Below are 21,975 nucleotides of genomic sequence, written 5' to 3'. Positions count from 1 at the left end.
AAAGTGTTTAACAAGCAGGAATTGGGTGCCAAATCAGAACTTGCTGATTCGAGTCACATCGATAACTTCGAGGTGGCTCACCGATTCTCAAGTCGGCTCACCAATTAGAGGCAACCAGTATCGATGACCAAAAATAAAAATGGAAAAAATACTGAAAAAAAATATTACTCCAAAATTCCCAAAATTGCACAAGCTTATGCAATGAACCTAGTTTACTGCCAGGAAGCAACGTTCACAACACCCAAATTCCAAAGGATGGAGCTCTCTTGGTTTGGGCCTACACGAGTGATTCAGCATGAGATTCCAATTCCGAATAACCCAAGTAGGACTGGCATCCCAACCCCAACCCCAGCCCCAGCCCCCGCCCCAGCCAATTGAAGCGATTCCGAATACGCTCACCAATTTTCCTTTTTTTTGACAAATAAATCGGCTCACCAATTTTCCAACCATTGCACCAAACTAAACACATACAAATGTACTAACATCCTGTTACCTTGGCATAAAGATAATAGCATCGTTCCCATGCTACCAAAGAGGTCAAAATTTCAAATCCAAGCCACCCCCTCTCTCTAAGGAGGTGCCTTCTGCCAATTCAAATTGAAGGAAGACCATGAACTATAGAGAGGCGGTCACCAACCACACAGACCAAGAGATATGAACGCGGTCTTAATGCATGGATCTCTCACTACCTTGTAGCAAAGTCATCATGAATAGAGACCAAAAGAGACACAATAGCCACCTTTTGAGAATATCATGCAATGTTTCTTTCATGCCCTTGTACCTAGTCACCGTTCATAGAGACCACAGAGATAACGTAGAGAACACATATGTGGTCTTCATGGAATTCATAGTCGCTTTCAGTAAACAAGCCTCTCTATCTCTCACAGATTTCGAAGCGCCTTTTTTAAGTTCAAATTAGAGGCCCTCTCTCTTTCACTCGTTGCTTTTGACGCATCTCCTTTTAAATTCAAATTAGAGGGTGAACCAAAAATTACAACCCACAATCGAGCACGACACATTAAACGGTTTGCATCGAAATACAGCATTCTAGCATTCGAGATGTTTCACCATCTTGAAGCAAGCATTAAGACAATGGTAACAGAGCTATCTTAATAAAGGGTGGTGAGAGCTCTTTCCATTAGAGGAACAAATGAAATCTCCCTATAAAGCTCCAAAGCATTTCCAAAATATAAACATAAAGAAAAAAAGCATGTCCATGATTCTGTAATAGTAATAACAATAGCATCATCCTCATCAAAGTAAAAAGAATATTGATAATGAAAGTCCAGCCTTCTACAACACCATAAAGTCCCATATATCAACAATTCCCCCTTTATATTTGGAAAAAATAATAAAAAGGTAAAAAGAAAAATTATATAATTCCAGTCAGCCTACGACATGATACCAGCTCCTTGGGCCCTTGGACAAGATGCAATGAGAGAGAGAGAGCCTTTGGCCAAGATGCAATGAGAGAGAGAGAGACCTCCAATGGAATTTGCATTTACACATTACCATGAGGGAAATAAAGGCCGTATAGACAGGAAATCACAAGGGCTATTAGCCCCCCTGTAGAGAGAGAGAATGGCTTACCACATTGAAATCTATCACCCTCTCCTCTTTATTTCTTCTTGTCCGTGCCCACTGACAGGAGCTCGAGGCTCCGAACAGGGTCATCACTGCGAGAGGTTCTCCCAAGAGTGTTTCTAGATAGAGATGAGGGCTTCGGATCAAATCCAGGGAGGGGCCTGCTATGGCCATGGCTGCCTGAGGGGCGGCTGCTTCCTGAGATGAGGCGTGATGTCCTGCCAAGAGACTGGTCTACAGCGGCCTCCCCAGAGGAACTTGGCCTGCCGGCAGAGGCCACGGCACGCTTCGACGTGCTGCCATTCCTTGATGAAGAAGGGCGGCTCCTATCTGCAACATCCTGTAGGCCAAAATCTCGCTTTAGATTAAATGTTGACAGGTCTCTCTCTCTCTCTCTCTCTCTCTCTCTCTCACACACACACACACACACAATACAGACCATTCACACAAGCATGACCCAATATATAAAATCTCACCGTTGCAATACTATCACTCTCCAATGCCTTATGTTTGGAGTGATCACCATGCGCACCAGAGCCTGAACCGTTTCTGCGAGTAAAAGCCTCAACAGCACCCGAGAATCTCTCCCTAAGCTCCTGTCCCACTACAGAAGACAAAGAAAAGGCAAAAACCTAAAGTAAGCCATGAGAGACGAAGCATATTTTGACAAAAGAAGCTAGAGGACCAGGATTGAAAATCCTAGTTGCCATTGAATTTTGAGGGCGAAGTTAACTGATGTTTGTTATTAATAAAATCCTAGTTTATTTTATTAATAAATAAAATAATTTTCTGCCAAAATCAATTCCCCAGGTAGGGAACCCTTTCCTGCTGAACAAACCAAAAAAAATGAAAATAAAAAAAAATAATTTCTGCCATATGTTTGAATATTGAAACCAAATATTAGCTGATATTTGTTCTAAACAAAAGAAAGCAAGAATAAGTCGAACCTGAAATTCTTTCTGGCCTTTCTGTTGAGGGGCCCACTCCTGGTTTCCCACTGGCAAGTCCAGGCTGCTAGAGAGAGAAGCAGATATTAGGTATGAATGATGGTCCAGAAAGCTATCAATTCTTTCAGTAATATGACTACCTTATCCCACAAATCTCAAGAAAGAGAAATCAGATCATACATACATCAAATTTCTATAATAAACTTACACGAGTCCTCGAGCTCGAGCTAATTTGGGGGTATTTCAATATTGTCCAATCAAACACATAATCAAACTGACAACCTGCAGCCCCAGAATATTATGATAAATGGGCATTATAAATGAAAGTAAAATACATATTAATGAAGGCAAATTACAAAATCATTTAGGAAGTGAGATTTGTAAATAACCCAATTTGTAAAGTGTGTGCACAACAAATATATTTGAATATGCTCAGAGTCTAGCAGACTTAGTTAACTTACCTCTACTCCAGATCGTATTTGCCATGTAATTTGTTATTTGCAAATGGAAACAACAAAGTTACAATAAAGCAAGGGCTGACATTCTAAGGATATCAGCCGTAATGAAGCACTACATGTATTACATGGCAAGTGCCAACATAACTACAGCTCTATACTTCATCTTCATCACCCACCCCACAACCAACCCCAACCCCCCCCCCCCCCCCCCACCTCCGCCCAACAAGAAAAAAACCGCCATTTTAATGGAAACTATCCCCATCCTAAAAAAGGTATAAAACAAAGGACCCATTTGGTTCCCTAAAACAAATATTTCTTGAAAATTCCGAGGGAGAGATAATTGAGGGATGGCGTCTGTACAAGAGAGATGATTGGGCGCAAAGAAGACTCATTTTGAGAAGTAAATGTCCCACCTCTTTAGTTGGAAGGTCCTTTCCCCAAAAATGAGGGAAAAAACAAAATGCCAGGAAGAATCTCCCCCAATGTGGGTGTCATCCATTACAACTCATTGGAGATGCCTAATTTCTAAGAAGAAATATCTTGGAAATTAATTTTCCAGGACCCAAACTGGCCCAAAGAGCAGGACATGTTACATCCAAAAATCTTGTGTAGGTTAACTAATTCATCATCCTACTAGCCCAAATGCTTACCTTCTCGAATAAAGAGATCCCGGAAAAGCCTCTTCAAATATGAGTAATCTGGTTTGTCTTCAAACCGCAAGGAGCGACAGTAGTGGAAATATGATATAAATTCTGATGGGTGGGACTTGCAGAGCACCTGTTTAAGAATCACACATAAAACTCAAGCCAGGTACTAAAAGAGTTCTAAATTTACAAGTAAAAGAGAAAAAAAATTATGAAAGATGCTACTCAATTCAAAAAAAAAAAAAGAAAAAACTTCACAATTTGTTACTCATATAGCCAAGAAAAAGGCAAAAAGAAAATGCCACAAATGAAATGTGAATCCTTCTTCACACAATGGAAAGGACCCCACATTGGCTTTCCTTTTCTTTTTACTAATGTATGCCAGTTTTCTTTCTGAAGAAAAACACGAAAAGATCAATTAGGAGAATAGTAAGGCAGCACCTCTATTGGGGTTAGCATTTTCTTTTCGCTGATTTTGTCATATTTTTGCTTTTTCGTACCAGCTTTCAGACCCTGCCAGGGGAGGCTGACACAAAGTAATCATACAAACATCATTAAACACTGCCTTCCTCATTTTGACGTACATTATGAAAGAAAGCATTACAAACATCAAACAATATCAAATAAAAAACAAGAAATATCATGGGCATGGTTATGATAAATATACCTGCCCCTCAAGAAATACATGAGGACATAACCAAGGGACTCCATGTCATCCCTCCTACTTTGTTCTAATAAGATGCAACACGAAAAAAACCATCGGTAAGACATCCAGAGGAAGAAGAAAAACCATCACCTAAGACTCTTGGAAAATCACAAATTGATGCATAGCTGGTAAAACTACTCACTCACCTACTCCAAGGTGAGTGTTAACACTTGCATATCGAGCAGTTCCAGTGAGATTCTTGTTTTCCCTGTGAAATCATCAAAAAATAATATAGGTAGAGGAAAAAGTATAAGCAAATAACTCAGGTGATTAAAAGACGAATAAGACATAGACCGACCTGTATGGTATGTGCTTGTAAGTGGTAAGGTCCCTGTATTTCTTTGCAAGGCCAAAGTCTATAACATACACCTGCATTAGAGGGTAATCCACAAACAAAAAATAAATGCAAACTTGAGTTCCAACTACAAAAGCCCACATGCAACGCAAATCAACAAAAATTTGTGCGACCATAAATGATAAGCAAGCATGCAACATGTATAGTGTGTGTTCGACCAGAAGATTTAGCACTCATAAGTAAAAAGTTTCCCAAAACTTTGAACAAAGCGCAAACAAAAGTAGGCTACAGGGATAGTTTTACTTAAAATATTGAAGTTTTCCTTTCTTTACATGATAAACCAGAAGTTTCAATGTAAGGCAGCAAAACAAAAATCTGTGCAACCATAAATGATAAACAAGCATTGAACAAATAAGGAACCCACCAGTATTTATTCATGAGCTTCCTTCAATTTCTCTGACAATATCTTAATATTCACACCATGAAAAAAAGAAGAAAAATAGAATATGAGTTCAATGATTAGATGAGTGCAGTTAATTCAAATTCTTGTTAACTCAAATCCCTTCAGATATTTCTTTAATGCTTGGCATCATGCTCAAGACTGGTTTACTAGCACAAAGCAAAGCCATAACTTCCATAATTCAAGTACTAGTGGGCAGCTATGCTTGAACACGGCGTGAGATACTGAGAGAGAGAGAGAGAGAGAGAGAGAGAGAGAGAGAGAGAGAGAGAAAGAAAGAGAGAGAGAAAGAGAGAGAGAGAGAGAGAGAGAGAGAGAGAGGTGTCTGCATGATTGATGAAAACCGTATGACTCCCTTATAGTGAAAGTAGGCATGAGAAAGATATATGGAGGATGCCAAGAAAAACGAATGTTGAATTATGAGGCAAATGAAGTATGAGATGATTTGCCCACCTGGGCAAAGCATCAGGTGAAGCTGTGCGGTGTAAGGGCCATGGCATAGGCTGCTGTGGGGTGGTGAACCTGGAATCCAGAGGACTGCTACCGAAAAGAGCCAACAAGTTGACAGGCCTCAAAAGGGATATACATTAGGTCCAAAGTAGGGATATTAAGCAGAAACAGAATTGAGATGTCACAATTAAGGAGGGCATAGAACAGGTAAGCACAACTGGTGAGGATGATAATGAGCTTCGCAAGGTGTTAAGAGGATAGACTTTAAACAGAATATAGATATGGGAAACCATGTTCAAGGGATTGCATGGCAAATGCTAACCAGATAACATAAAAGAGAAATTTCACAGTTTCTGGATATGGGTACGATGAAGTTCAGGTGTAGTGAGCACTACAAATCCTTCATGGAGAAAGTACGCAGTACGCAGCAAAGTGTCATTAACAAGACAAACTGGCTTCATAAGATTCTGAGAGCTGAGAAGAGAAGGTTAGAGTTTCATTCCAGTGAGAAGACATAACAAAATAACTAATATGTTTTGGGTAAGTACAGCATGCATGCACATCACGCGTATCTTAAACAACAAGAGGTAGAGCATTTGCTATCAAGAGAGACAACAAAGATTAACCGTGGTTTAGGAGATAAAGATATTCCAGCAGAATTATGCCTCATCACCACTGTCTGCCCTGGCAAACCACCCATATGTTGTTATGTTGTAGAAGCATTCACATTATGTGCAGACTTATAATTTGCCATACGTTTAAATCTAACCAGCAGAAAATAGATATAATGAAGGGGGAAGTAATGGAGAAACATAGGTTCAAAGAGAAACTAAGAAGATAAAAACTCCACCTTTGAGAAAGACCTTACTTGAACAGGATCTGTTCTATAGGTTGTACATCCCTTTCCATTGACACGGTGGAGACATGCACAGCAATCTGGACACATTGCCACATGGCTAGAGTGTGAGTACTGGACGTGGGGCCCACGGGCACCCACAATCCATAGGGAATCGCTCTCATCAAGCTAATGGCTGATGAGTTGCAACATGGCAGTCTGACAGATCTCAACAACATTTATTTCACCCTCTCATGGAGTCCTCCTACAGTCGTAGAGGGGGACTCAGAAAATGTTCTCTCTTGGGCCTCTAGAGCGTCACCTTGCCCATGGAGAGTGGACAACATTTTTTATGAAATATTTCATATTTGCAGGGATACTCATGTCTCATGGAGGCATATTTGGAGAGAAGCCAACGTGGCAGCCGACACCCTCATGAGGGAGGGAGTCTTCGGATGGAAGAATCCTAGGGGGATCCATTTAGCAACTTTTTGTGCTCAAAGCCCCCATTTTTTGTACATTTTATTTTTGGTTTTCAGATGTATAGCATTTTTTGAGACTCCTTTGGGGGTTGAAACCATTTTTTTGGACCCTTTTGGGTTTTGCACAGGGGACCCAGCCTGTGGGTGCCTTTACTTCTTCTCTCCTCTTGTAATCTCGTTTACTTAGCATCACAGTTAACACGTTCCCCAAAAAAAAAGGAAAAACATGTAGAGAGAACAAATAATGCAAGGCAAGATCTGCATCCAAATTAGAAGGGTGAAAAAGGTGTAGTAGAAAGAATGGGCTAAAGTTGTGAATAGAGTACAGGTCCAATCAGAAGGGTGATCATTGGAGAATATCCAGTACAAGGCATCACAGGCATGGAAGAATGCTCTATGGCTTTGTTGGCTCCAAATGAAAAGGAATCCATATTTTCCCCAATACAGTTGGCTGACTGCTGAAATTTTTCAAGCTGCAATTAAATTAATACACAGTTGAGGGCAGTTTGGCTGCTACTTGAGAGCATAAGTTGGGTGAGCCCTCCATCGAAACTCATCAAATTCACCAAAAATTCACGGAAATTTATGAAATTTCACCAAATTCCCCAAAACGCAGTCAAATTTACGAGTTCATAAAAATTCACTAAAGCATTTCACTAAATCAATCTATTCTCTCTGTTCCACCTCCTCTTCCTCTAATTTAGTGGTATCAGAGGGTTTTCCTTGTTGGTCTAATAAGTGAGGACCTTAAACTTTCGCTTAACCAGTCCCAAGCCCGGGTAAAGGAGGTGGATTGCGTTAGGTAGGAAGCTAACGTAAAGCTTTGCCACATCTTATCATGAATTCTGAACCTATGAGTGGTATTTCCTCATTGGGTTTTTTTGGATCCTCTGGTTTAAGTGGTTTGTCCCTCTACTTTTCTTGGTTTCTCTATCTTATGATGAGGGTATACGCTATTCTCTGATTATTAGGAGGTTCTTACACGTGTTCTTGGAGTGTGTAGAGTTGTGGCAGTAAATGGTAAGGGTCCGACCCTTTCCCTTTTGGGTTGAGCGTTTCTGATTCTCAGTTCTTTGAATCTATAATTGATGGGATCTCTTCTGGTTATGAGCATTGCTTACAAGGAAGACACATTTCTCTCTCTCAGCTCTTGGTTTCTGGTTTTCCTTCTTAATAGCCCCTTTCTCTGTTTCTTTTCGTTCTTTTTACCTATCGTATTATTTTTTCCTTGAATTTTTTGTGCTTTGCTGGTCTTGAATGGTTGATTAAACCTAGGTTTCCATGTGAGGGATGAATTCACGTGGAGAACCAGGGCCTATGGATTGGGGCTTTGAATCCTTTGATTCCTCAAACATGACCATGGCCTTGAGCTTCTCTGCAACTCATTGAAATGCAGGTTTTTTTTTTTTTTTTTTCTTTTTCTGGTACTGCTACCAAGACAAGAAACCGAAAAAATGAGGGTCAGATCTCTCTGTTTTATCTTTCATTCGCAGTTTAGGCCTCTTTTTGCGGGTGAAGTTTCATTGGAATGGGGCATTCACATGGGCCATCTTGCAAACAAATTTTGTTTTGCTTTTACAGACTAAGTCATTTGCAAAATGCCCCCAAACCATCATTTGGGATGGCAGTATGTCCTAAATGAATTGAAGCGGAAAACAAAGTTTCGAAAGCATGCTCACAGGACTATCAAAACAAAATAAAATATCTAATCTAGAATCCCCAAGCATTGACTTCTGAAAGCCCATAAAAAGGACATTGAAAAAGAAACGAATGAAATAGGAGATATAAGAGATATATTAGACGATGAAATACCTGATTCGCTTTCCTCCCTAAACCCATAAGAAAGTTGTCTGGCTTTATATCACGATGAAGGAAGCCTTTGGAGTGAACATACTCAACCCGGTTAATCTTAACCGAAGCAAAACCAGTGCAGACCAAGTAAGGAAACAGTAAATCCACATGATTTTAATAATAGACAATAGCTGGAAATAAGAGAGATTCTCCTAATCAATGCCAAATAAAAATAAATGAAACAGGATTTCAAAACACTCTTTTCTCTTTTTTTGGTGAAAGAATGGAAATTTCAAGGCACTCACCAACTGATCCGCAAGCATTAAGACAGTTTTCAGTGAAAATTTTCGATTGCAATAGTTGAATAAGTCTTCCAAACTGGGTCCAAGAAGGTCAATAGCCATGACATTATAGTCACCCTCCACACTGAACCACTTCAGATTGGGGATTCCCGCTACATTTCAGCAGCAAATCATAAATAAAAATCAAACACAAATAGATAAAGAACTCTCCTTTTGTATTTTTTTTCTCTCTTTTTTTCTGTTGAGATCTTAAGGTGTAAAACTCAATAAAAAGAGCAATTAACATTTCACAAGTAAAACTCACTGCCTCCTTGAAAAAGAATATATAGTTTAGATTCATAGTGAAGCTGGGGATGCTTAGTCTTCACAGACTCCTGCATATCACAATGAGAACAAAAATAAAGTTAAACTCTAGCAAAAAAAAATTATGGCACCCCACTTTTGACACCCGTGCAGAACCTTCCAGTTTAGAGAGGGAGAGACTCTAAAGTAACTTGAATTCTTGATTAAGAACCTCAAAAGTAAATAACACCGAATCACACAAGCATTTTCAAAATGACATTAAATCATTAAAAAATAAAACTGTAACATGTCCCTTTATCAAAGGCATATGAAAAGAGAAACTAAGTTATTTGAACTTCAAATAAAAACCTAAGAAGTGTGATTGGAACTGGCATGGTAACTTGAATACTTGATTAAAAACCTTAAAACTAAATAACACTGAAGCACACAAGCATTTTCAAAATGACATTAAATCATTAAAAAATAAAACTGTAACATGTCCCTTATCAAAGGCATAGGAAAAGAGAAACTAAGTTATTTGAACTTCAAATAAAAACCTAAGAAGAGTGATTGGAACTAGCATGGTAAAGCAATGTTTTAAAAAACAGTCCGCCTGGCACCTAGGCGGGCCTAGACCAAAAATCCGCATGCCTAGACCCAGGCAGCCCTACACGAGCGGATGTACCTAGGAGGGCGCCTAGGGCCGTAAGGCCTTTTTTCATTTTTTTAAATCGCTCGGAAGGACAAAGGGGTCATTTTGACCCCCAAGGTTGTATAAAAACGTTATGGGGTTTATTTTTAAACCCCAGAGTGAGAAAAAAAAAAAAAACCCTAAATATATGAAAACCCCCAAAGGGAAAAAAACTACAGGGCGCCTGCGGTTCTAGGCGACCGCCTAGGCGCTGGGCGCCAGGCAGGCCGCCTAGGGGCTGCCTAGAGTTTTTGAAACCTTGTGGTAAAGGCACATGGAAGCGCGATGAGGCCCCATATGGAAAGCTTCTAGACATAGGCCAATTTTTGTCTCCCGAGGAGGTTCATAATAAAAGTGTTGTTCACCAGCACTCCCACATATTACATGGTATTTTTTCAGATGCATTTCTCTGCGGAGGAGAAGTTTGAGAGATTACAAAGGAAGTTCCTGGGTTGAGGGGGAGGAGTTGGTTGGTTAGAAAGATGAGTGTAAATCAAAGGAGGGATGTTTAGAGATAAGAAGGTAAAGAGAGTTTCACAATGAACTCGTAGAATAGCAAACACTGGACATATGGTGAGAAGGAAGCACATTTATGGATGGTCATCTATAGGGCTACATATGGTTTTAGGAAAGACATGAGGTTAGAAAAATAGGAGTTCTTGAGGCTTTCAATGCATAACTTTTGATCTGTAGCGCTGCTAGCGAAAAGTGCAGTAAAATATTCTGATATGGTGAGAAGGAAGCACATTTATGGATGGTCATCTATAGGGCTACATATGGTTTTAGGAAAGACATGAGGTTAGAGAAATAGGAGTTCTTGAGGCTTTCAATGCATAACTTTTGATCTGTAGCGCTGCTAGCGAAAAGTGCAGTAAAATATTCTGATTGATAGAGAAGAGTCACCAGGCAAAGCCGCAAAACACAATATATTGTGATATGTTCGTACACATACATACATAGATACACATGATGTGGCACCTTCAGATATACATATAATGGAGCTCTATGAGGCTTTAATGGTAGAGTCCATCCAAGGGAGTCTTCCTTGTGCGAGTTGACATTCTGTACCAGAATATACTTATGGGAGGTCAACCATTAAGCGATAATCTCACAAGTAACAGTCAACATAGAAAGGTCTATTATTTACCCAATTTTTATATCATTTGTAATGTACAGCTCCTTGCATGTACACAAGATTTATCTGTTCCGCACATTTTATTAAGGCACAATGTTTTAAAAAACGATCTGCCCGGCTCCTAGGCGCCCGCCTAGGTGGCCTGGACCAAAATACCGCACGCCCAAACCCAGGCGGCCCTACACGGGCGGATGTAACTGGGCGGGCGCCCAGGTATGTGGCTTTCTTTTTTTTTAAAATACCCAAAAGAGAAAATGGGGTAATTTTGAGGTTTAAATGGGTTATGGGGGTTATTTTCAACCCCCCAAAGTTAAAAGAAAAATTCCATAAATCCTCAATCTTTTAGCTATACCTGTTTCTGAGAATCAAAAGTATTTTTTGTGGTTTGAAGAACCTTCCTAAACCTTTTCACTTATTATGAAATATGAAATATGGTGAGTTGGAGACTATTACTATACATATCTTATTAGACTTTTAAATTTTGTATGGTTTGAATTTTGAATTTTGAATTTTTTAACAAATTTATTCTCAACATGCGATATGTCATATTTTTTAACATAAAAACATATGTTACAATATTTTCAGATGTAATAAATTCTAAAATTGACACAAATATATGTATATATATATTACATATCTATATAACTTGTACAACACGGTGCCTAAGGTTTTGGGCGCCAGGCCGGCCACCTAGCGTTTTTTAAACCTTGTTAAGGCAAATGCTAGAGCGGATAATGCCCCTTGAAATTTTTTCTGGAAAGTGGTCTCACCCCTCGACCATGGTGAGAACTGCATGAACTTTATTTGTCAAGGAATAAGTGTGCAAGGTGCTCAAGTTCAACCTCATACAAGAACCCCCCAATCCACTCCACTCCTCTTCTTCTGCAGTTAACATTTATCACCCTAGTATAGGTGGGCATTACAATCAACAAGAAACTGGAAGGACCTCATGAAGCCACAGCAAATCCTTCAAGCAGCCATACACAAGTAGCCCTACCACCAATACAGCCGAATGCTTACATAATAAAATTAATGAAAATGTTGTTCTCTTGTCTTAAGCCTCCAGGGATACAAAATAATTATTTAGATGACAATTTACTATCACAGAAAAAGAACGTAAAGAAACTTAAGCCCTCATCCATCGTAATCGTCAAGCCCCAAAACGCATTTGATCCAATAAGAATTACAGGGCCCTGGATCCATGTAATGACAGGGCCCTGGATGCCAATTCCACATGAGGTGTGCTTCGGCCCCCCTGTGTTATGAATCTAGACATTCAATTGCCCCTAAACTCCATACAAAATCAACCATCTTCACATAAATTCCCCTCCAGTGAAGAAGAGAGGGTATTGTCACTTGTGTGCTGGTGCTAAAGGAAAAATAAAGGCAACGATAATCCCTTGGGCATTCCCATGGAAACAACGCTGAAACTCACCGAGTTTAATCTTCTACGGAAGGGTTCAGATGCTGAAGGAAAAATATAAAGGCAATGATCAACCCTTGGGCATTCCCAAGGAAACAACGCTGAAACTCACCGACTTTAATCTTCTATGGAAGGGTTCAGATCAAGGTCATTATGTGGCTATTAATCAGAATAGAATTCAGGGGTTTTCTCTCTGCTGCCATATTCAGCGCCGTTTGGTTGCTATGCCTCTTTGTATGCAGAAGCTAAGCACCAATAACTTGCTTAAGCTTTGCCAAGACTAAGAGGTTCAGTCATTGCATAGGGTGATTTTCTCAACATTCTCAGATGGGCAAAAAAGGAGGTATGGCTATTCTAGTCGTTGCTAGATACTTTTGAGAAAATATTTGATTGCTGTATTTCTCTATGAACAGTATCACTTTTAGTCATTTCTTACAGAGGTTCATCATGATGCAGATCAGTTGGCTGATAGTTAAATGGTTCAAGATCAGTTGTTTGAGCAAAGGGACACCAAGATGCCACTTAGACATCTCTGTAAATTCATTCCTCCTTTGTATTTCAGGAACATGTTTATAATAAAAATGTTAGCGAAAAGAGAAACTACTCATCAAGCACAATTCAAACAATATTATAAGTTTTGATTTTTAATCTTCTGTGTATTTAATGCTTTTCGACAAGCTTCACTGGATAATACAATATCCAGTGTTTTTCTTTGAAACTGGTAAACTTTGATAAATAAAAACGAAAGATTACAAAACCACAAGGTGTGGTAGATACAATATGCAGTGTTACTTTAAGTTTCAGCTGAAATTCAGCCTGAAATCTAATACATCATCTTGGACCTATCGTAAATTGCACAGTGCCACAATCCAATTTTTTTAAACCTTCCTACCAAGTTATATTTGTCTAATACTCTTTTAAGGTAATTAGCTCAATTGGAGTTATTGAATGAAGACTGACAAGCATAAGAGAAAATCACTGTAACTGTCATCCACGCTACATGGCTGCACAACAAAAGACAAAAATGGAACCAAGAAGGCACTAATCTCAAAGTGACAAGTACATGTCGTTCTGAATGGAAAAAAAAGGGCAAGATTTTCAAAATATTTTCAGACTCATTACATCATAATTTTATCTAAATACAAAATTAATTTATTTCCATCATATTTCAATGTGCCTTTTAGTTACCAAATGAAGATAGCATCATGCAACTACAGACAACAGTTTTAAGTTCTAAACTAACGCAAACCACAAATATAACCGCAATCAAACCAACAGAAGAAAAATAAAGGGAAGATACCATGGACCTGTACATTCATGAAACCATAAATCTTTATAAATAAATGCGTGTCGGATTCATCTATAGGTCACAAATATTCAAACTCTCAATGATCCAAAAAAACACTCATAAAGAAAACAAAAACCAATAACGGATTTTCCAAGTATTGATAATGCACGTTGTTTCTTCAGAAAATAAACAATAAAATAGAACCAACAAACAAAAGTGGAATGAGCATACCAGCTTAACTGCCACTTCCTCTCCAGTTTGTACATTAATACCTAATTGCATAGAAGAAAACCATTAAGAGAGTGAGTGAGTGAGAGTGGGAGAGATATATATAGAGAGAGAGAGAGGATAGCCCTTATAAAAGCTGAAACAAAATTCAATCCAATCACAATGTTCATGCAAAAGAAGAGAAGAATCTAGGTCTTACCATGATAAAGCTCACCAAATGAACCGCTCCCGATCTTCCGCCCAAGTTTGAACTTTCCCCCAATGAAATGCTCCATGATCCAACTCAATCCAAGCTTGATCCAATAGAAGTAACCACAAAATCCTAGTTCACTCTGAACCCAAGAAGATGGGCACCTTACCCACTAATTAATATCCTGGGTTTAGATCAAAATTTTGATCTGTATACAAGCAAGTAGAGACCTTAATCAGTAAGTGATAGGCACCTTAGCAACTAACAGAATACATCGACCAAACCCAAGCTCGAACAGAATTTAATCGTTTTACTGCAGAAAATAGGCACCTTTGTCACCTATCAAAGTCACCACTCCAAACCCTAATGCGATCAATTTTAGATATCCTTCGAAAATACTGTGGCACTGACACCATTCAATCGGATCCCCTGATAAGAACTCTTAATCAAGAGTAATTATGCAACCCTGATCAATTATTTTCCAGAAAACTGAAAGATTAAGGCAATCCCAATAAAATCGACCGATCAAAACTCATATTTTCCCTAAACAGAACCAGAATCCAACATTTATTCGAAAATAATTCACATTAGCCTATTCTAATAAAATACACACGATTGAACCCCCGAATTCAAAGGGCAACAATAAATGCAAATAGGTTCCACCTCAAATACTCAATTCAGTGATTCATCAAGGAGAAAGCCGCCTCTTTCTCTCAAAGACTCGATTCAGTGTTTCATCAAGGAGAAAGCCGCCTCTCTCTCTCTCTCCAAATCAATCCAATTCCAAAGCTTCCAATGGACAACACAACTGATTATCTCTATCTAAGAGAAAATCCTAAACCGATTCACCGTAACCAGAACACCATCACAAAAGCATCACAAAAGCCCCAAAAACCAGAACCCGAGCCCCTGGCCGCGATCCCGAAATCACCAACTCAAAAAAATCTCGAAAGAAACCCTAGATTGCGAGGCCCATTGTCCAGGGAGAACCGCACCAAGATTTACGCCATTAAAACTGGGGCTTCTCCAAACCCTGGAATCTTCATCGCAGGAGAAAATGTTGAAAGAGAGAAAAAAAAAGAGAAAAAAAAAATTAATGGAATAAAAAATCTGGAAGAGAGAGAAACTAAATTGGCAGGGTTTTTTAGCTAATAAATGATGAGGAGAGAATAATGAGGGGTGGAGCGCTACCTTCTCTCTGTACGGTGGTACCGCTCGACACGTTAAGCAGATGGCATCAGCCCTTTGCAAATGCCACGAAGTGCTCACACTAACCTTCTTTTATCCATTTCTCTCTCATCTCTCTTTCTCTCTCTAAAATTTTTTCTTTTATTATTTCTCTCATCTCTATGTTTCTCTCTCTAAATTTCCTTCTTTTATCCGTTTCTCTCTCATCTCTCTGTTTCTCTCTCTATATTATCTGCTTTTATCTACTTCTCTCATCTCTCAGTTTCTCTCTCTAGATTTTCTCCCTCCTATTTTGTAAGCGTTATTTTCCAGCGTCCCAGACTCTCTCTCTACCCTCACTTTCTCTTTTTGAAAAAAACTTATATGGAGCCGAGGCTCTAAACAATCATCCCGACATCAAGACGTATAGACACGAGGAAAAAATGGATTTCAAGATTTTTGAAAATAGTACATTTTGAAAAAAAAAATTTACTATTAATTTTCAAAATTTTCAAGTTTTCATAGATTTCTATACTATTTTTAAAACTTTAAATTTTATAATTAAAAATAAAAATATATTTTAAGGATATCTCAAATATTTCAGTATTGAAACCACATTTCTGGACGGTGTAATTTACTTTGATTGTTTGGAGCCTCGGCTCTATGCAAACCATACCCTTCTCTTTTATTCCCACCTTTATTCTACGCAATAAATTTTTGCTGATATTTTTTTTTTTTGGGAAATTCAAAATATATTTTTTCATTATACTCTTTTTTAACAAAAAAAAAAACGTCAATATCCGAACCAAAACTTTTGAGAAATGTATTTGGATTTTGAAATTACTAACTGGTTTATTTTGAATTATGGGATTGGAATTGCAAAATTCTAAATGCACCATCTCACTTTGCAATTTCTCTTTAAGTACATTTATAGGTGAGAACATAATTATCAAGATCGGAGCAAACCGGTCCCATCAGTTGGACAGTTTTAGCGGGTGCTTTGACCAATCTGGTCCAAGTTAAAAATTGAATTTAGTTGAAAATTAGTCAAAACGTTAATGTTTTATTAGTTTTGGCTAGTACAACCAAATGATTTTTACCGATTCAACTAGCTAAATTACGTTTGCCAAATTTTTAAATTTATTTTAATTTTTAAACTACTATATTAAAATTTATCCTTTTTTCTCTAAATTCTTGCCCAACTGGTTCAACTATTTTGACCAGACTAAATGTCTCAATAGTTTGGGGGTGGCTGCGGTCCGATTTTGAAATTTCCATAATTTTAAGTATACCAGCTCTTACTTTCAAATATGAACCGGTCAGTTTACAAAGTACCGGTTTACAATTTCAACTTGTGATCACTCAATAATTCTGGTTCAAATATTTAAAGGTTGAACCAAAGGTATTTTTGGGAAAATAAAAAACCAAGAAAATAGGAACATGCATGAATTACAACGATGGATTTTTTATTTAAAAAATGTTAAGGGATATTAGAAAAAATTTAGCTTTACTATGATCTCGCAAGAGCATACTGTATATTATTCCCTCAAGCTAAATCGGAAGACTTATTTGATCCAAAATATTGAGAACTGCCTAAAAACCACTAGATTACTTTATTCTAAATAGAAATATCGAATTTTGAGGTATTCAACTCTTAGATCTCACCAGTAAAATATTGGACGGTCTGTATTCATTCTTAAAGCAATTTTTTCAAGCCCATAGAGAATGTAATTTAGAATTCTTTTTGTATAATGCAATTGATGGGTTGAAGATGTTCCATTCCCAAAAACTGGGTCCTAAAAACTATCCCCGAGGGAGTAAGTAGGCAATATACTCCCTCAGGTACAGTCCTATATGTAGACCTCAAATTCTCTCTCTTCCCCTCTATTTCTTTCTCTCTCTTGTTCTATCCCTTTTATACATTTTTTTTCCTACTTTTCTTATTATTTTCTGGGACACCCCTCTGCTCTCTAGACATTCTTTCTTCGTTTTTCTCTCTCTTAACCTCACCTTCTTTTATCCATTTCTCACTCTATTTAGACCATATTTGGTTCACTGCTACTTGATTGAAGACTCCCCTCCGACATTCTTTTATCCCTTTATCTCTCTCCTCTCTCTCTCTCTAAAAACTTTTGTCCGATCCCATATTTCTCTCTCTACTTTTGTCCGATCTCCCTCTTTCTCTCTCCTCTATCCTCTATCTCTCTCAGTACTCTCTCTCTCTCTAAGGTCGTATTTCACCGCGTAAAAAACCTGTGATTTAATAATGAAATATCTCACTAGTGTTTTATTAAATGAAGGAAAATCGTTTTAAATTACATTTCTACAAGATGGGTCCAAAGGTATAAATCTTAAAGATGGGACACGGTTTCTACGCGGCCAGCCCGCATATAGTAGAAATAAATATATTTTATAAATATAATTTGACCTTAATTTTTATAAAATATATAATCTTTAATATGGAGATCATAAATATGAAAAAAAAATTAAAAAATTAGAAAGAATAATTATATTAAAAAAATATTTGGACTATTAATTATAATTGTTTTAAAATGGACCACCTATTTGCATTCATTTTTAACATTGATGTTTTGTACCTATGGACTTCACATTGTAGAAATGCAAGCCCGCCCCGCAAACAATTTTCCTAAAAATGGATGTAAATAGGTGGCTCATCTAAAACAATTGTAAGTAATGGTTCAAATATTTTTTTAATATAATTATAATTTTTAGTTTTCGATCTTAATTTTTTTTTTCATATTTATGATCTCCATCTTAAAGATCATGTATTATCTAAATATTAGGATCAAATTATATTTTAAAAAATATATTTATTGACAAGCCCGCATTTCTTAAATACGCGGGAGGGCCGCTTAGAAACCAAATGAATGCCAGCACCGTCTATTGGCCCATATTGAGTGCTCCTTGGAGAGCATATTGTGTGCTTATTCCCCAAGTTTAAAGACTAGTTTAAGATTTTTTATTAACGGGGAATTTTGGGATATATTCTAATATTGCCAAATAATTAATTTGTCTAAACTAACAAAAATTGGAATTTTATGTTTTAGATGTTTAGACCTGACCATCCAAAATTGCACTTCTCTATTCAAGAATAAGAGGCTATTTTTTCATGCATTAATTGATAAACTCAAAATCCCTTGAGTTGGCTTATAGATAGAGTGAAGTTATTTCAATCCTTGGGACTAGCTGATTCTTCTAGATTTTTAGCTCTTCTTTTTTTGTCTTTTTTTAACTAGTTGTTTATCATAGTAGTTGAACACACTCAAGAATTTCTCGATCTGGACTGGGCAAATCAAAATCATACCCAGATTGTTCAAAACACAATTCCAATTTTTGAAATCATTATATGGGATATTTAAGATTACGTTTTACTGAGGTTGGTCATTAGGTTGAAGAGGTTAGATCTAGAAATTTGAGCTCGTGAGAAGGGTGCTTCTTCAGTGGTGCTTTTGATTTATGATAATGTAATCTCCTTATTTTAATGCTTCCTCTATATTTATATAAAAAAAAATTATATAAAATTGCAACTTTAAAATGTAGAATTTAAGATGTAGAATTATAGATCTACTTGATTATAACCATTTTGGAGTTTAGAATTTTATAATTAGATATGAAAATAGATTTTCAAATCATCCTAAGAATTTTCTATACCAAAATTTATGTTATGATAAAATTTAGAGGTGCGCCTTAATTGGATTGTTTAAGGTCGCAACCTTATAGAAACCACACCAAAATTAAAATTCAAGAACACTGTCCAAAAATAAATAAAACTCTTTTCACGAGAGGGAGCGTACACCAGTGGGAACACAAATAGTTTGGTAATGATATTACACGCTCCCTCAGAGTTTTTCTTTCTTAAAAGAAGTGCAAGTTATGTTCTCTTTTTATGAGTAAAATTAGTGAATTAGTAGCTCGCTCTTTCTCTCTCTAATTAAAGGCCAGTGAATTATCAGCTCAAACGCTCCCTCTCTCTCTTAAACCCTAAACCGCTTTCTCTCTCTTCTTTTTTCTATCACCTTAAACGCGTGAAGAGATTTCTTTTCACATCGGGTGTTAAATCACTAAGCTGTGTTCATTATAAAATATTGTCTTAAAAGAGGTGCAGATTATGCTCTCTTTCCATGGAAAAAACATAGGCATTTTTTTTACAAAATTTATCAAAATAACCTTTAAATCTATTAATTGTTTAATGATTTATTTGTTTTCAACTATTCCAACTCTTAATCACCTATAGATAAATTAAATTAAATACTATGAATAAAATGTTGAAGGAAAAAATTTATACTGGAAATGGTTGTTCTTATACTGGAAACCCCTCAAATCAATAGTCTTGCCCTCGAGGTTCATAAACGAAAGGGGATTTCTGGTCCTAAAAATAATTCATCTTCTTACACATTATCTGGACCGTCCATTTTCAAGATTTTCAAGTGTTAATAGATCTGCTTGATTAAACTTTAAATTTCATAATTGGGCAACAATAGATTTTAATACATTCGCGAGCCTTTTACGGCACTGAAACTGCGTTTTCAGCATAGTTTTGAAGTGCACCTTACTTCAATAGCATAAGGTTGGCACTTTATACAAACCTCATCCAATGTTAAATAGTTAATCTCATAAATGTATTTTGATAACTCTATTGTTTTTGTATTGTTCCAAAAAAGCTATACCCTTATCATGACATAATCTATATTTACTGTTGATAAAACCCTAGTAATGAGCATTTTTAGGATGGCAACTTTAGGAAACAATCTTTTCCCATTGAATAACCTACAAAATGTGGAAATTTTTGTCTCATAAATAAATATCACACCCTAGCCATCCAATTCTATATCGGACGGTTGAAGGTATTTGCCACCATTTTGTACCGAAGTTGTCTCACCATCTAGAAAACTTTGACATTTAACTGTGCTTCACTAATGGAAGTGGTTATCTAATGTTGATTAAAGCTCCCCTCTCTCTCCATTTTGAAAATTTGGGGCTGCCAGTCGCCTCCATGTTTTTGATATGGGTGTAGTTTGCATAAGGTTGCAACCTTAAACAATTCAAGTGAGGTGCAATTCTAAACTTTGTCATGAGATATAATTTTAGTGTAAAACATTATAAAGAGGGTGCAAAATTTTATTTTTATTTCTAATTTTAAAATTTTGAATTCCAAAAATAATTCAAATCAAGCAAATCTATAAACATGTGAAGATTTTGAAAACGGTCAGTCCAAATAATGCATTAAAAGATGTATTATTTTTAGAATTTAAAATCATTTTTTTTTCGTCTATATCTATACATCTTGATGTCGAGATGATCAAGTAAATATTTTTCAACAACAAAACAACCTTTTTCAAAAGATTTTTGAGGTGCAACTTATTTTTAAATTTTTAAGGGGTCAACCTTACACACACTTTCTCTCATACATCAAATTACACTCTCTCCTCTCTCTCTCTCTCACACTCAGGGAGAATTAAACTCCAAACCCGTTAAAAGAGTCTCTCATTTCCCCTCTCTTCCTCCCTATTTTTTTTTTTCTTCTCATACATCAAATAACTCTCTCTCTCTCTCTCACAAACACTTAGGGGGAAGTAAACTCCAAACCCATTAAAGGACTCTCTTTTTCCTCCCCTCTCCCTCCCCCATTTTTTTTAGATAGTTCAGTCGAAATGATGAACCCCTAGCCGTTTTCGAAATCGTTAGTGGTTTTCGAAATCGTTAGTGGTTTTATAACACATTATGTGAAAATAAAAACCTAGATCTTAATTGAGGCGCAAGTGGTACTACTACTAGTGTGACCCCAACCGCACTCTCTTATATCATGTGCACTTCTCTCCAATAAGTTACACCAATAATAGGAAGTACTTTTAAATCCCACCCCCTCTCATCAAATCTCCCTCTCCCTCTCTCTCTTAAATTATTTAATAATATCCCCCAACCGCATGAACTCTCAATCAAAGATCTCTCTCTCTTAAATTATTTAACCACTACCCCATCCTACAAAAATACAACACAAACTTCTCTCCTTCGATGTTGCAAAGCAAGGTTATCTCTACGAACTATTCTCTCTCAATAGTGCAAGCAAGGTGGCCCCTCTCTCTCTCTCTCTACTGGTGTTTTAAAACCGAGCGCTTTTCGATCCAGGTTGCCAATTCTGATGCAGAACTGGTTTTGGAATGGTATAGGTCCTAGGCCCGATCCCCGGCCCCCCCATTTTTATTTTTTTTCATTATTTCTTTTAGAGTATATAATATATTTTGTGGTCCCCACCTAAAACCCCACCCCTATAAAATCTATTCTAATTTTTTTATTTATTTTTAAATTGTTTTGGATCACTGATCCGAACGATTCAAGAACGATCCAAATCGTTGATCCGGCCGATTTGGACCGATATTAAAAACAAACAATCCACCCCACCGATCCGTTTTTTTAAACATTGGTCTCTACCAACTCATCTCTTTCAATAGAGCAAGCAAGGTTCTCTCTCTCCTACAAACTCCTCTCAATGCTGCAAGCAAGGTAAGGTACTCTCTCTCTCTCTCTCTCTCTCTCTGCCTTTGCTTGAGAATCTTGCAATTTATGTCCCCATCTGTTCTTGCTTGTTTCCTACATTA

The 21,975-nt window shown here is 37.2% G+C and overlaps 1 protein-coding gene and 1 non-coding gene across 16 annotated transcripts; one reads left to right on the top strand and one right to left on the bottom strand.

Moving 5' to 3' along the window:
- Positions 1 to 1,251: 1,251 nt before the first annotated feature.
- Positions 1,252 to 15,448, bottom strand: LOC18447168 (casein kinase 1-like protein 10). Of its 15 annotated transcripts, none has more exons than XM_088872294.1 (17): positions 15,383 to 15,448; positions 14,855 to 15,231; positions 14,522 to 14,657; positions 14,201 to 14,399; positions 14,005 to 14,045; positions 9,259 to 9,328; positions 8,958 to 9,106; positions 8,674 to 8,769; positions 4,638 to 4,708; positions 4,486 to 4,547; positions 4,301 to 4,364; positions 4,075 to 4,159; positions 3,640 to 3,766; positions 2,740 to 2,813; positions 2,532 to 2,598; positions 2,061 to 2,188; positions 1,252 to 1,924 (listed from the first exon to the last, which is right to left on the bottom strand). In XM_088872294.1, exons 4-17 carry the CDS (start codon positions 14,274 to 14,276, stop codon positions 1,619 to 1,621), a joined length of 1,416 nt encoding a protein of 471 aa, XP_088728420.1. In that variant the 5' UTR covers positions 14,277 to 14,399; positions 14,522 to 14,657; positions 14,855 to 15,231; positions 15,383 to 15,448; the 3' UTR covers positions 1,252 to 1,618. The 15 variants fall into 15 exon arrangements, with proteins under 15 accessions (XP_088728420.1, XP_088728426.1, XP_088728422.1 ...); XM_088872300.1 differs by having other exon boundaries at positions 2,532 to 2,595; XM_088872296.1 differs by having other exon boundaries at positions 14,855 to 15,224.
- On the top strand, positions 6,403 to 6,608 carry LOC148781184 (small nucleolar RNA U3). The gene has a single exon (XR_016060052.1). It is a non-coding gene; the product is annotated as a small nucleolar RNA U3 (small nucleolar RNA).
- Positions 15,449 to 21,975: the final 6,527 nt, after the last annotated feature.

This window comes from Amborella trichopoda, chromosome 7 (assembly GCF_054954075.1).
Source record: "Amborella trichopoda isolate Santa Cruz 75 chromosome 7, AtrichopodaSantaCruz75HAP2 v2.0, whole genome shotgun sequence".
Lineage (NCBI taxonomy): Eukaryota > Viridiplantae > Streptophyta > Magnoliopsida > Amborellales > Amborellaceae > Amborella > Amborella trichopoda.
Note: the sequence above shows the minus strand (reverse complement) of the source record. Positions and strands in the feature narration are given on the sequence as shown.

Coding starts and splice junctions, on each gene's coding strand:
- LOC18447168 (XM_011629809.3), bottom strand. CDS start 14,276: ATGGAGCATTTCATTGGGGGAAAGTTCAAACTTGGGCGGAAGATCGGG. Junction 9,329..14,004: donor AGGAAGTGGCAGTTAAGCTG/GTATGCTCATTC, acceptor TGTGATATGCAG/GAGTCTGTGAAGACTAAGCA. Junction 3,767..4,074: donor AAATGCTAACCCCAATAGAG/GTGCTGCCTTAC, acceptor ATTCTTAAACAG/GTGCTCTGCAAGTCCCACCC.